This window comes from Cucumis sativus, chromosome 4, assembly GCF_000004075.3.
Source record: "Cucumis sativus cultivar 9930 chromosome 4, Cucumber_9930_V3, whole genome shotgun sequence".
NCBI lineage: Eukaryota > Viridiplantae > Streptophyta > Magnoliopsida > Cucurbitales > Cucurbitaceae > Cucumis > Cucumis sativus.
This window is the reverse complement of record NC_026658.2, coordinates 24,946,363-24,962,371: the sequence shown is the minus strand read 5'-3', so window position 1 is coordinate 24,962,371 and position 16,009 is coordinate 24,946,363. Positions and strand designations below refer to the sequence as shown.

General features: G+C 28.4%; 2 protein-coding genes across 2 annotated transcripts; one reads left to right on the top strand and one right to left on the bottom strand.

Moving 5' to 3' along the window:
• The first annotated feature begins 283 nt into the window (after positions 1-283).
• On the top strand, positions 284-4,214 carry LOC101213104 (homeobox protein knotted-1-like 2). Its single transcript, XM_011655860.2, has 5 exons — positions 284-676; positions 755-877; positions 968-1,103; positions 3,384-3,637; positions 3,720-4,214. The coding sequence occupies exons 1-5, from the start codon at positions 284-286 to the stop codon at positions 3,921-3,923; spliced, it is 1,110 nt and encodes a 369-aa protein (XP_011654162.1). The 3' UTR covers positions 3,924-4,214.
• A 2,884-nt stretch (positions 4,215-7,098) lies between these two features.
• Positions 7,099-9,081, bottom strand: LOC101212868 (homeobox-leucine zipper protein HAT9). Its single transcript, XM_004141368.3, has 3 exons — positions 8,603-9,081; positions 7,757-7,836; positions 7,099-7,680 (listed from the first exon to the last, which is right to left on the bottom strand). The coding sequence occupies exons 1-3, from the start codon at positions 9,002-9,004 to the stop codon at positions 7,377-7,379; spliced, it is 786 nt and encodes a 261-aa protein (XP_004141416.1). The 5' UTR covers positions 9,005-9,081; the 3' UTR covers positions 7,099-7,376.
• Positions 9,082-16,009: the final 6,928 nt, after the last annotated feature.

The following is a 16,009-nucleotide window of genomic DNA, read 5'->3' as shown; positions in this document are numbered from 1 at the left end:
TCTTCTTCCTCAGCCATGTCTCTTCCATGCAATAGATTCACTTCAAAACCTCCTTAAAATTCCGATTCTTAAAAACAGTTTCTTAATTTATCCACACACCCATTTTATCAAAAACCAAAATGGTTTTCCCTTCATCATAACCCTTCTTCTTCCCGGCGAGTACTTCATAAGCCACGTGGCAACGGCGATTCAGAATTAGGGTTTTTTTTTCTAATTTTGTTTTTGTTTTTTTTTTTTTTTTTGGTTTAGAATTAGGGCTTTGAAGAGGGAGAAGAAAAGAAAAATGGAGGAATATAATAATGATGTAAATGAAAACTCAAATGGGAGAGGGAATTTCTTGTATGGATCAGGGAATTCTTCATCAAGTAATTTCGGGAGATCAACGGCTGAGATGAATGTTAATAATTTTCATCTTCAACAAGGAACCGACTGTTTTCAATCACCTCATCATCAATCGATTGTCAAGACTGAAGCTACTACTTCACAACATCACCACCTTCTCAAATTTCATTACCCTTTAATCCGACAACAACCACCACCACCACCACCACCTCAGCCGCAAACGTCATGTCGTCCCGAACAAAACGGTGTCGTTGATTTTGAAGCCATTAAGGCTAAAATCCTTGCTCATCCTCAATACTCCAGCCTCCTCGAAGCCTACATGGAATGTCAGAAGGTAATTCATAAAATTACAAACGGGCCCCTAACCTTTTTTAAAAGACAATCTTAATTTTTTTTTAACTTTCTTTTTAAGGTGGGTGCTCCGCCGCAAGTGGTGGAGCGGCTGGTGGCGGCCCGCCAAGAATTTGAAGCACGACAGCGATCTTCCATGGTTTCTGGAGAGACCATTAAGGATCCAGAACTTGATCAATTTATGGTGTGTTCCTATTTTTTGTGCTAATTAAATAAATCATGGCCTATATATTTGACTTTATAAATATATGGTTTTTTTTTAATTAAAAAATAGGAAGCTTATTATGATATGTTGGTGAAATATCGGGAAGAACTTTCAAGGCCGATTCAAGAAGCTATGGATTTTATGCGAAGGATTGAATCTCAGCTCACTTCTCTCTGTAATGGCCCAGTTCGGATCTTCAATTCTGGTAAATTTTTCCATTATGAAAATCCATCCATTTTATTTTAATTTAATGGAATAACCCTAATCACAAATTACTATTTATTTGCATTTTTATTAATTTATATGATAGTGAAGACAGAAACGCACTGATAGATGTAATGGAGTGTATGTAATAAAACAAATCATAATCTTCCCACGTTTGTTCTGTAATCTATGGGTTCTTTTTTTAATGTACAATCAGATCTCTGACACTGTAATTTTGTTTGATTATTATACTTAATTAATGAGCTATGTTGAATTATGACCATATGTTTAATTAGGTTTATTTGTTTATTCGTTATCTTTATTGGTTTTGGTGATGTTAGCAATTCCGAGATTGATGGTATCATTGTTTTAGTTATTTTACTTAAATGGGTCTTATTAATGAGCTTAAACTCATTCAAATTGAAGCTTAATTAAGTAAATTTAGTTCAACATAGGATTCTGTTCATATCAAACCCTACCCCAGTAGGTCCTGTCAGTGAAAACAATATATTACTAATTCTTTTTCAATCTGTAAAATCTCATATTTCTTTTCTCGTCTGTGTTGTGTGTTCTTCCCAATTTTCTAAATCAACTCTTTTTTCCCTTTTCCTCTTTATTGTTCTCACTCACCCTTTGTTTTCTCATCTTTTTTTCTTGTATTTAGATCAATAATTTTACTCGTTCTTGATTAATGGTTGATTTTGTAAGCTTTTGAAATGCTAACCACATGCATGCAAAAATCAGTCGTGCTAATTAATTTAACGAGAATTAAAATATTGATATATTCGAAGATGCATGAATGTGGAATTTGTTTGCATTTGATAATAATGCATTCTGTCATATTTTGATTTATTAATTATGTAACTTAGTGAATATTTTGGTTATTAATTAATTAATTGGGGACTGAGTATTCTGGAATATGAAAGTACCGAGAAACATCTTGTTTCTATAATCAATGAGAATGTTTGGAATTCTATCAAATTATATGTGTGTACACCAAGAAACAAATGAGTATATACACTGAAGTATTATTTGGGGTTTTTTTTCCCTTTTGTTTTTCTTTTGAAAAAAATTTAGATGACGGTAATAATGAGCTGAGTATGAAGATTTAAACTTTACACTTCTAACCACTTTTCGTTATTAGAATTTGATGTTGCCTGTTGTATATCACTGAGATAGGGTGAAGTTTTTTTTTTTTTTTGAATATCTGCTAGCTTGGTTAAGTATTTTAGTTAGAGCAGTATATTTTATATTTTGAGGAATTTGGTTGTGTATGGAACAACGAGTTTGAAAATTTTAAAAGTACTTCTTTGTGCATTGGGAAGGAACAAGTGGTAGCATGTTTGCTGAATAAAATCTTTTGTGCCTATTTTGAGGTATATGCATCATTCAAGGTCTACTTGAAATGTTATTGCATTTCAGGTGCTTTACAAAATATGGAGACAACTGCCCTCAAAATATCCATAATGATATGATCTTGTTCCTTTTGGATGTCAACTCATATATTTGTTTTTGGTTTCTTCTAAAGCGTCTCGAACCATTGATTATCCCTTTTTTTTTTCATTTATACACTCATGATCATTATTTATTGTTTCAAATAGTGTCATCTATTTGTCTAACTCTTTGTTTAGGGCGATTCCTTTTTCATTAGAATACAATGTCCATCCAGTTCAATCACATAACCACACCATGACCCTATCTATCAAGACTAGAAAAAAATCAGATATAAACTAGTGATACAATGTCAGGTCAAAAGTTATAACAAGACTCGCTAGTTCTTTATTCAGACCTCACTTGTTAGAGACGACCCTCCAAATATCTTTTATGATACTTCATTCTATATATATCATTCCCTTTGCCCCATTGGGCATACGCCCTCATGAAGTTACCTTTGCCTTCGTTTAACATGGTCTCATAACATTTAAGATTGTAATTGTTTGTACGTGATCATATCTCTTTATATGGTTATTGTGAAACTTTGATCACATTCTCATTTAACAAAATAGTTTTAATCACTTTAAAAGTCATTCCAAAATATATAAATAAATTGAGAAAATGCTTTTCATTATTTGTGATACCTAAGAGGGAAGGTTTGAATGATTCATGTTTTTTGTACACCTTTTCCTTTTTCTAACAATGGCAGATTTATGATTCATCTTGTACTATATGTAAACTTCAAGGTTTTCAGCATAAATTGATCACTCTAATATAAAAATATACTTCATTAGCACATCGAGTTTCTGGACTCCTGAAAATTTGATATTTCACTTTTTAATTACAGATGACAAGTGTGATGGTATGGGATCATCTGAGGAGGAGCAAGAAAATAGCGGTGGAGAAACCGAACTACCGGAGATCGATCCACGGGCTGAAGATAGAGAATTGAAGAACCACCTACTGAGGAAGTACAGTGGTTACTTGAGCAGTCTCAAGCAAGAACTTTCTAAGAAAAAGAAAAAGGGAAAACTCCCAAAAGAAGCAAGGCAAAAACTCCTTAATTGGTGGGAGTTGCATTACAAATGGCCATACCCTTCAGTAACTTCCTCGATTTCTCCTTCAATATTTTTATTAAGCACTTAACACACCAACTCGAAATTTGATTTTTCTTTTTTTTCAGGAGACGGAGAAGGTGGCATTGGCTGAATCCACTGGGTTGGATCAAAAGCAAATAAACAATTGGTTCATTAACCAAAGGAAGAGACACTGGAAACCTTCTGAAGATATGCAATTCATGGTGATGGATGGCCTTCATCCTCCCAATGCCGCACTCTACATTGACGGTCACTACATGACCGATGGCCATTATCGGCTTGGACCGTGACTGACCGTAAACATTGCTAAAATTATATGCAGATTTGCTATGAAATATTCAACAAGGTTAATTCCTCTTATATAATACCAACCAAATAGTGTGACAAATAATAATGATATGTGTGATTTTAAGAGATGATATATGCTCAAGTTTATCTTCTTTTTTTTTTTTCTTTTTCTTTTCCTACATTATATTCAAAGCCTGTTTGGGTAAATTTAGCTTCACTTTTCAGAAGGTATATGACTACTCAAAGTAGATATTTTATGGAAGTTACACAGATGGAAGATTTTTTTCCCCTTATAACTTGCTTTGAGTTTTTTTCCCTTCTTTTTCATTTTCATAATGTTGGTGTTGCTGAAACTTATTGTAGTATTTCATTTTATTTAATATGCATTGAGGAAATAGTATATAATAAAAGAGAAATATTTGTTATTTGTTGAAAGCCAAATGTATATCCTATAATTCTTTCAATTTTTCTAGTATTTGGCACTAGGGCCATGTTTGTGGTTTAGAGTTTGGCTAGTTATGTTTATGTTTGGTTACTTTTTATGGGCTATATAAACTTTTGTTATACTTTCCAACTTATTCATGTAAATTCATAATTTAATTACATATCCATTCACCCAACTTATATGAGAAATTTACTCTAAAACTAAAGTCAAGTGAAAGAGAGCATTAGGTCAAAACCATAACTAGACAAGATAAGTTCAACCCTAAAATGAGAGAATTCTCTCAAAAAGAACAATATATTCTATTTGATATTTCAAAACCTTCCTATTAACAACTCTAAAATGATAACTTTCCATAACTTTACTTCACAAAACTATCTTTAATTAATTCTAAATACTAACTAAACACCTATTAATCAAAATTTAAAATTAAGGGAAATTCACCAAATTACTTAATAATTGCTTATTAAAATATAATTAAGAGTTCAAACTAAAAAGAAAAGAAAAATCAAAGACAGTGGGCTGTATGTGAAATTCTAATTTGGGTCAGATTTAATTTCAGAAATTGGGGTACATTTTATAATTGGCCACACAAGCAAGTTCTTTCATTATAAAAAAACAAAAGTGGAAAAATCAATTAATGAATATCTTATCATGGGCTACTAAATTTATTGCTTTAATTCCGTAATGACATAAAAAAAAAGGTTATCTATTTCATTTGTCAATCAAATAATCGAAAGCCAATTTGTTTTACTTATCCTTCAATATATACTTTTATTTTTGTTTGATTTCGTCATAATCACATCTTAATTACTAATTAACGTCTGCCCATCTACCCGCCGACGCATAAAAACAAATCTCTCTCTCTCTATATATAATATAATGTAACAATGTATGTTGTTTTTGTGGAAAATATATTTTATATATGAGGTCGACAAAGAGGATAATAATAAGTCAACAAACAAATATTATTTTAGGAAAATCATGCTATGTGTTTACAAAAAAGTTCCGAAAGTTTTTGTATTTTGTAATGTATCTGTCTCTCAAGATTACATCTGTTTTATTACATTATATAATTAATTGGATTGATTTCAATGACAATGAAACATATTGTTATTTATTTGAATATTTGAAACATCCTTCTAGCAGTTAGAAATTTGTGTTTATATATGAATTTCTACATGCCATGAGCTTCCCCTTCATTTTAAAACTATTCTCAAGTTATGTCAGATTAAAATTTAAACATTAAATATGAATTTAATTAGGATCAGAAGTTCAAATTAATTATTTTGCTATGTTTCTAATTGATGTATTACAGATATCTCCATTGTTTTTTTTTCTTTATGATTACCTTTAGGAATTTTGATGTACACCTGTTCTAAATTGCAACAATTTCTGATTTTTTTTAATCTGAACATAAGTGTTAGTGCAGAAGATTATTGTTTTACAAAACAATATCTGTAGGTAACTTGAGAAACCTCTAAACTATTGTCCAAAATAATTATTTTTCACATGACTGTTCATTATGTCATTGTTCTTGATCATGGGCAACAAAAGTATGGGGTGATCATGGGATCTAAAATGCAATTACAGCATAATGAAGTTGTAAAATTCATTCCAAACATGTTTAAATCCTTCAAAATCATTTATTAAATTTTTATTTCATCTCGAAACCAATTAGGCAACAAAAGTAGTAATGAGTAGGATATTTGAGGCTGGGTAGGTTGTGAAAATTGTGATGCTGCAACTTTAGATTTTAGGTCAATATTCATCCCTATAAATGAAAGAAGACCCTAGCTCCATAAAAGAAGTGGAGGTTTTATTTTGAAGGATAACCAAAAGCTCTAACTATTTATAGCCTTAAAAGAAAATCACACAACAACTAATTAAATACTGATTAATTTATACTAACAACTAAACAAATGTTAAATTCAAATGAATAGTTATCCTATAATTCTTCTTATCAAATTGTGAGGTCTCCCAATCTTCCTTTGAAAATAGTTTTTTCTTAGGTTTATCTTTGTTGCATCCGATCTTTTTTCTTTTCTTTTTTTTATTCCATTGAATATCTCTGTTTAAGTTTCAATACCTTTGATACCATACTTGATTAACACAAGAACCTTAATTAAATTAGGAGACCTCTTCTTAGGAAAAATGATATGAAATTGATCTAACACAATTAGTCTTCATTTCTTTTCCAAAAAGGAAAGGCAGTTGGGTTCGATGATAGATCTCAGGAATTTAGCTCCGAAAAGTAAGATACTTGGGCAAATGGGATTAAATTAAATTATGCTGAAAAGAATTCAATTGTTTAATCAATAATGATGAACAATTATTAAATAATAATCACAAGAATCCGACACCTAATTGTCGTCAAATTCAATCTTAACAATCTAGGAAATACAACTTAATCAAGTCGGCAAATTCCCACATCCTTTAATTTAATATATATCCATATAAATGTATATCTTTGTTCTTAATCATATAGTTTCTACTTCTGTTCTATTTTTTTCTTCATTCCAATCATAGCCCACCAACTGGTTTGTCGATACTTGTCTCAATTTCTTTAAATAAAAAAAAAAAAGTCTGTCCACTTTTCTTTAAATAATTATTTATTTAACTGATCGATCATTCCTCTTAATCACGCGTATTAATAAACTACATTTTATTAAAAGTTAATTGATATTACGTCACTCTAATTAGACGAGCTAATTTGATTAATGAAGGACAAGGACTTCACGACCAATAATAAAAATCACTATTAATTTCACCAACATGAAAGCCTTAAATACAAAGTATGTCGTCATAACTCATAGATTGATTTCTACAAAGCCTAATCTTTTCCAATGTGTTCAAAACACAACAATATATTTGTACATATAATAACATATTAAATACATAAATATCAGTGTTATATATATATATATATATATGACCAAGAAGCCCCAAGGAAAAATAGCAGTCTTCAGGTCAATTTTAATTAATGATATTATAATTAAAATTAGGCTGCCGCCTAATTACAAGCCGCCGATGGATGGTTAAATGGGAATTTGAGAAATTGAGGCTTCGACCCAATTGAGAAGTTATTGGCCGGAGATGCATCACCGCCGCTGCTGCTGCCGCCGCAGATGGAGCTCTCACATGAAGGGCAAACGGTGAGAGTGGCGGCTTGTAGTTGCATGCAGAACGGTGGAGGCGTTAGTTTGAGTGATTTAAGTTCTTGAAGTTCCTTTTGAAGCCTTGTGTTTTCTTCTTTTAGCTTTTCACAGCATTTCTTCAGTAATTCACAATCCATTTCTGTTTGCTTCAGCTTGGTTCTGCATGGGATTATTTTTAATTAACTATATTCTTAAATTGGGGTAATTAATTTAACATTTTAAGAAAATTAATTACCTTGCTCTTCTGTTTTGAAACCATACTTCCACTTGTCTTGGCCTTAGGTTTAATTGCCTAGCCAAATCCTGCTTTTGCTTCTGTTTTGTTGGGATTAGAAACGGATTAATTGATGTCAAAATCTAAGAGAAATAAATTAATGTAAAAGAGATTTAATGATGAAGGGATTTAAAGATAATCAATTGCTTCCTATATATTTCTTATATTCAATAAACATAAGTGTGACAAAAAGAAATGGAATATGAGGATAAGAAATTAAATGGAAATTAATTAAATGGTGTATTAATCTTGTTTATGGAAAATTTACAATCACAAACCACAAAAAAAGAAAAAAAAAAGGAGTTTAATTGTATCTCTTTACTTAAAATTTTTCACTTTAAAATACATATAATCTAGTTATAATAACAAACATACACCGAGTAAAATAAATCTGTAACCCTACGATTGTTGTATTTAAAACAAAAGTAAGATGTTATCTATGTTAATTATCTATCTTCCTATTAATAAAATAAATTATTGTTTTGAATACAATAATTGTGAGAGGTGAGAGATTAGCCACATTCATTCCTCTCAAATTAATTTTGAGGAATAAAAATAAAAAACTTAATTTTACTCTTTATGAAAAATCTGGATGGAAGATTTTTTTTCAAAGAATAGAAAAAGAAAAGTTTTTATTATAAGTTTTAACTTTATCATATTAATTTCTCAATTATCTAAAATAATAATGAAATTACAAATCTTCATTATTAATTTTTAAATGAACAAAGGACAATTATCCATTCCTCTATTTCTCACTCAACCTCGGAAAAGAAAAAGGCAAAAAGAAAAAAAGAGAAAAAAACTTACAGGACTAAGACTCGAGTGTTCTTTGAAATTGTCCTCCAAAATGGCGGATTGGTGTTTTGTTAATCTAAGTTTCTTCCTCGGACTTCCCTCTTCATCTTCCTCACCCACTTTCATACACTCCTCCGTCTCCGCCACCTCTTCCCCAGCACGTTCCCTCTTAAACCCCGACGAGTTGGAAAACGACGAAACCGGACTACCCGAACAGCCGTCCTCCGTCGCGGTGTCGACAACAAACGACAACCCAAGAGTCAAAGAAGGCAGAATATCATCATCGAACTTCAAAACCTGCTGCAGCTTCTTCTTATTAAGAGCGGGTAGTTCGGAGCGCACAGAAGCATTAATATTGTGTCCGGAAACCCTGCCTAGGCCAAGAAGAAGCCCCGTATTGCAATCTGTATCCATGGTTTGACAAAGTGAAAAAAAACACAAAATGGGGAAAAATGAATAAAGAGAGTAAACTTGAGAGGGGGGGAATATAAAGGGAGAGAAATAGAGCGGAAGTTTCATAGGTTGGGAATATGGGATTGTGGGGACTCTAATTATGAGAATTAAATTCCAATAATAATAATTTTGAATTATTATAATTATTATTTTGATAAAAAAAAAAAAAGAAATTAAGGAAATAGATTTTGGTGTCACGAATACATCAGTTGACTTGTAAGAGCAAATGGATTTCAATTAGGCGTGTGCTGTGGGTGTACAGAATGAACGCATAATCATTATATGAGATGAAACCTTTTTCCTTTTAATCTTTTTTTCCTTTTTTCTTTATTTTTAAGTTGAATTTAGTTACCTTTTTTAGATTATTTTTATTAAAAATTAAAATACAGTGTATGGTGTTTTTTTCTTTTTTAATGCTTTGGTATATACCATATGACGTACATGCACCAGGGTGTGCTTCCTGGTTCATTGTATTTTTTTTACTTTTTATTTTTATAGTTTTTGTAATTAATTAACATTTATTACTTTCAAGTTTTTTTTTTTTTGTCTTGGGATGAATGGATACATGTAATGTAAATGTATGAGGTAACGCAACTCCAACTATATATGATTCTCGTGAAAATTTTAATATCATGCTTTATTCTTTTATGTCTTCTATTTTATGCAAATTTCTTAAGTTTACCGTTACAATAGTCGTCACTAACTATAGTTAAGAAAAAATAATAGGCATAAAGCTCAGATTTAGTCCTCCACTTTTATAGATGTTTAGAGTTTAGAATGTTGAATTTTTAATTTTATAACAATCTAATTTCTAAATTTTAGTGCTTGACAATTTAGTTTAATTTAGTTTTTGCTATAAATTTAAGTGTAAAAATTTATTGAGTTTTTTTTTTTGCATAAATAAATTAATAGAATTCTCTGTGACTGTAATTTAAGAAAATATAAAAAAAAATTATTGAAAATGACAAAATTAGTAAAAATATTTACAAAATATATAAAAATATAATATTTTATCGATGATAGATACTGATTTAAGTTTATCAATATCTATTAAATGTACTAATAGATACTTGAAAGAAGCCTATTGATGTCTATTTTGTTTATGTTGCTACAAATTTGAAAGTTTATCAATTAAGTTGTTATATATACATAAAAGTTTTAACGATTAAATTTATACAAAATTGAAAATACTAAATTATTATAAAATCAAAGTTTAAAAACTAAATAAAAGTTTAAAGACTAAATTATTAATTTTATTTAAGTTTAGGCATCAATTTAAAATAAAAAAATAGTATAAAATTTAAGATTTATTGAAATATCAAATATGAAATATGACTAGCCAAAATAGATGAACTCAAATTAAACAAATTTTATACCAAAATAATGGTTTAAGGTATATTTTTCTACACTAATCTTTTTTTCTTATTTTTAAAGATCTTTTAATTTGTTTTTATTTTCATGGCGCTCCCTTTTCATCATTCCCACGATGAAAAGAAACAAATTCACCCGTTTCTTTCTACATTCATGAATCATGAAAATATAAATTTGTTGTCTTACACGTTATTACATCTTTGATCTTTCCCATATATTTTCATAAAACTATACTTTCTTTTTTCACTAATTAATCTTACTTAATTCAATAAACAAGTATTTATTTACATTAATCATCCCCAACAATACCTCAAGTTTTGTATTACAGTTGATTGAACTTTAAAATATTTTACAATTGTGAACATAGCTATATAATTTAATTATGTGAGATGCATATATAATAAAAGAAAAGTAAAAAGAATATATATATATATATATATATATATATATATATATATTATATACATATAGCATGGGTTATCAGTTGTCTTTCCTTTTGGCTGATAGCAAAAAGATGGGCAAGGTGTGGAGAGTGTACACTTGGGGATGGTCCTTAGTTGATTGTTAATACAATAAAATTGGTTTCTCTTCCTAGCAAGAAATATAGGTTTTAGGATATACAATGGAATTGGTTTATCTCTTTCTCTCATTGTGATTTGAAACATCTAACTAACTCTAAATAAATTTATAATGTGTCAACGTTGAAATATATGTTTGTGGATTTATTGATTTCATTATACTTGGTAATATTGTAAAGAAAATACTAGGTATAAACCTATGAATAAAGTACGTACGTTATATCGTTAGAAAGTGTTAGTTTCAGTGGTAAGTTGAAGGAGTAAAGAATGGTGAAGTTTGAAGGAAAAAGATGTAGTTGACCTTAGTTTTAAGGATTGGGTGTGTGGGTAGCTTGTCGGTTGGTGAATTAATAGGGAAAGTCTCAAATAATTCAATTATTAATTTTAATAATATATTTATTATTATTGGTTTTAATTTGGTTTTGAATTTTGGAAAAAATAAAATAAATGATGGGAAATGACACCCACAGGGTACGGTGGATCCACCGACGAATCCTTAAGTTCAATGCACCCTTTATGGGACTCATAATTATCAATAATTTTGAATTTCCAGCCACAATTAACCGTCCATTAAACCTTAATTCACTTTACACTAATTTAACTTTAACCTTTTTTTCCCATTAATTCAATAACTATTATCATAGTTATTATTAGAACAGTGGTCAAAAATGGCAAAATGGACAAACTCATTTCTTAATGACTTCTTGTGGTTTTTTTTTTTTTTTACCGTAAAATATAAATATAATTCAATAACTATTATTATTATTATTATTATTGATATTTGATATTTGTTGTTTTTTCGTACATCAAATGCATATTTTCCATGAGATCACACGAGAGAAACAAAAAGAAAATCTTCTTAAATTCTAAAATATGGTTTACATTTTTCTTTTCTCTCCTCTTAAATTCAAAAATATGGTTTACATTTTTTTTCTTTAGAAAAATAATTGAGATGAAACAAGGAGATATTTATTTACTTGAAAACACAACCTATCAAATGATTTGAAAAGTGTCTCATTTGATTGGGTTGGTTGTTCACCTGTGTTATGTAGTAAAATATAGAGTCTAATCATTAAATTTACAGTCGACAAACGTATTAGATTGTAAGGTTAAGGATAATTAATCAGATTGTGTTTAAAAGTTACATTAAATTCAACAAATGTCAAGTTATTTTCACAAATATGATTACTAATATATACAATTGGAGAACCATGAAGTAAATGTTATTGTTATTGATTGAGCTCCAATAATAATAAAAAGAGAATGCTATCACAATAACCAACTTAAACCTATATTCAAATTATGTTTGCAAAAAAAAAAAAAGGCTTAAGTAAATATAACAGAAGCAAAAAGCAAAGAATTTGAGATTCATTTCTACCATTGATACATAGGTAAAAATTCAATAAATTATTTAGATTGTTTCAGAAACCTCAAACTATTATACACCACCTTTTTAAAAAATATATACGTATAGTCTATGGACAAAAATTATACAAATTATGATTGAGTTAAAATTTATTTATTATTATCCCATCTCGTATAAGATCACTTTTTAATTTATTAATTTATTTGACTAAAAATAATTATATGGATGAGAGCTTTACAGATAGGCTCGATAGAAAATATGGTGAAGAAAGAAAAATAATAATGAAGACAAAACCTATAGGATAAATATAAACAATTCACCCCATGATTAAGCAAATTTAATTATAGCACTAAGATATGTTAGGACAAAGAGATGAAAGTTAATTGAGAAGAAAGTGATGAGATTAAGATTAAATAAGATATTCTTGACTTCATGGACAAGTTTTTGTGGGGTAAATAGATAAGCATTGACCTTTGAAACAGTAAGCATGTTATTATTATATAGAAATATATAAAAATGTATTTTGTAATGTGAGGATATAGAATAATTAGGTTTTAGATTAAAGTTAAAGATCACTTTAATAAAAGAATGAGCCAAAAAGAAGAACATAAAAGCAAAAAGAACGCATATATAAATAATTTGAAGCGCAATTGAAAGTTTTGGTGCCGTTTGGTTTCTAGTTCTCTCCCTAAGTCATGGTGGTGTAGCATAGCATCTATTATATATCTATTATAACCAAAAAGTATTACAATATTATTCAACTTAATTACATCAACGTTTTTAAATGTATTTTGAGTAAGGATTCTTAAAACAATTTTTGCATAAATTTAGAGACATTGAATGAGGTATGTGACATAATTCAAATGAAAATTAAAATTTTCTTCGAACATTTTTAGTATGTGGAAGATAGTGTTTATGATAATTGGTTGGATGATATCACAAGTGTTAAAAGTGATTTTTTTAAAAAATAGATTCTAGCAACAATTGAAGGTACTTATACTTTTATTATACAATTTTAGTAGTTTATACTTTTGTTTAAATGAAAAATAGTTAAAAAATGTGCACATATTTTGTTTGTTGCTTGTTAAAAAGAAACAAACATGAGATTTAATGCAATCTAAGATGCATTTAATGAGTGATCTTTAAAACGAATATATATTGCAAATAACTTAATTATGAAAAAGATAAAGTTTTAAAACAAATTAATAGATTAAAATTTTAAAATGTAATAAAGTTTACGTAAGTTTGAATCAACTTATTTATAAAATTTTATTTTATAAATAAACTCACACTAAACTTGAAGTTAAAATTGTATGGTATAAATGGACTAAAGTGTAGTTTGGATAAAAAAAAATACTCAAAAAGTTAAAAAAATACTTTTAAACTTTTAAAATTGATTCAAAATTGCTTTTACTAGTAATTTGTATAAAAACGAAGTTTTATTTAAAAAATGTCCTTAAACTATTGAAAAGTTGGATAAATAATACTTTTAAACTTTTAAGAAAACTTTGATTGTTTCAAATTTTAGGTCAAGTTTTTTAACATCTAAAATTTAAAGTAAAACATAAAATTTTATGAAATTTGAGAATAAAAGTTTCTCTACCATACAATAACTAATTAAATAAAAAATGTGTTTTGCTACTAAACACACACTAAATTATTAATATACAATTTCATTAAGGTATTTAAGTCCTACAATCGTTTGGCGCTTCTATTCTTGTCAAAACCAATACACCTTGATTTAAATCAATACACTCCAATTTTATTTATTTGTTTTGGAAAAGGAGAGTAGAGAAAAAAGAAAAAAAAAAGATAAATAAATTAGTATTAGTGGATTGTGCTGGAAAACTAAATAGTATTTTTTAAACTTTTAAAAGTTTAAAATTTTAAGTTTATCTTGTTTTTTTAGCATGTTTTAAGGAAAATTTTTTATTTATAACTTTATGGTTTAATGATTTTTTTTTATTTTTTGTTTTATTTTGGTTGTTAAGAAAACTAATGTAAATTTTAAATTATTGAGACTATTTTTTAGTTTTAGGATATCTATTAAATTTTTCTATAATCTAAAGATATTTTTAAAATAAAGTTTTAATCGTGTTCATAAAAGATTTACTGTAAATTTATTTATGAACCGTTTTTTAAACTTTAGAACACACTTTTAAAAGTTTAATAACATTTTAGGTATAAATTACAAATTTTATCGACATTTTTTATAATTTAATCTATCAATAGTTGAGAATAATTTAATTCTTTATGTTTCTAGTTTAGACCTAATTTTTAATTTGGTTTTTAAGATTTGTTTAATGCAAACCACTTATATATATAATAAATGATATTGTGACTTTAAAAAACCAACGAATTCGAGTAAAAGTGGGATGAAAATAAATGGCTTGATTTTCTAGTTGAAAGGAAAAAAAATGGTATTTAACGATACATTTGACATTTAAAAACAATAGTACTCAAATCATATAATTAATTAATCGAAACTTTATACATTAGCAATTTAATAATAATTTCTAGTAGAATTAGACGGATCATACCGAATCAGTAGCATAGTTTATAAGGTAAATTCTCCACTACACATTTGCAGGAAAAAAAAAGGGTTCCGTAAAGCTTTAGGAACTTCCTAAATATTTTATTTAATTCATAAACCTTCCCTTAGCTTAAAAAACTATTTATTCCACTAAATTTTCATAAAAACTTAAATTCATTTGAATACTTTTTTTAAAAATTAGCACAAGGATTCCATATACCTACCAACGTCATTAAAAAATAATATTGTACCACCAAACAAGAAATTAGTTGCCTGAATTATACCTAATTATTGGGGATTTGATAGGTGGGAGAGAAAGAGAGTGTTTAAAGGTGTTGATATGATACCTAACAAACTTTGTTGTTCTCTCAAAATTAAAATGATATTTTGTCAATTAATATTAAATTCTAAAAGAATTTGCGAGGAAGAAAATATATAAACTAAAGAGAGTGTTGTTTGAAATAAAGAATGGGAAAATAAAATAGAAAAATAAAAGGAAGCTCGTAATTGGCGGGTAGTCATGTTGATTGGGTAGAAAGCGATGCCATGTTGTCAAAGAAGGTGATGGTGATTGGTGAAGGTCGGACCCATATATGATTTGTGATGATGGGCGATAGATTCTAAGGGATCATGAAGCTCATGGAGACTAAATCTAGCCTACAAATACAACTCCCTAATTATGAAGCATGGGAAAACACACATTCTATGTATTATGTGATATGCATATACTCTTTTTGTACGGGTCGGGTTGAGTTATAAAGTTTTTTTTAGTTAATTTGAAACGTAAAATTGTAAGATAGAGTTTATCAATAGATGTACAAATTAAATCAAAAGTTGAAGTTTCTCAATAAACATATGTAAAGTTGAGTTATATTTAATTCTACTGTCCCTTAGAAATTTGAAGAAGAAGAAAACATACAAGAAACGAATAAAAGATTCAAAGTATATAATATGAGAGCTCTAACTTACTCTTCTAACTACTAATAAAGGTTGAGCAAGAGTTCTTTATGTGTCTACACGTGAGTTTTGAATTTTTTTGTTTGCAACCCTAAATAAGGGAAGTTTATGGTAAGCTTGAGTCTCTTTATTATAATTAAGGTTGACTGCATCCATAATTA

Bases quoted from the DNA above. Each gene is read 5' to 3' on its own strand.
- LOC101213104 (XM_011655860.2), top strand. From the start codon at position 284: ATGGAGGAATATAATAATGATGTAAATGAAAACTCAAATGGGAGAGGG. The intron at 1,104-3,383 runs GTAAATTTTTCC...TTTTAATTACAG, and splicing joins AGTTCGGATCTTCAATTCTG to ATGACAAGTGTGATGGTATG. The intron at 3,638-3,719 runs GTAACTTCCTCG...CTTTTTTTTCAG, and splicing joins ACAAATGGCCATACCCTTCA to GAGACGGAGAAGGTGGCATT.
- LOC101212868 (XM_004141368.3), bottom strand. From the start codon at position 9,004: ATGGATACAGATTGCAATACGGGGCTTCTTCTTGGCCTAGGCAGGGTT. The intron at 7,837-8,602 runs GTAAGTTTTTTT...CCAACAAAACAG, and splicing joins AACACTCGAGTCTTAGTCCT to AAGCAAAAGCAGGATTTGGC. The intron at 7,681-7,756 runs GTAATTAATTTT...AATCCCATGCAG, and splicing joins TTTCAAAACAGAAGAGCAAG to AACCAAGCTGAAGCAAACAG.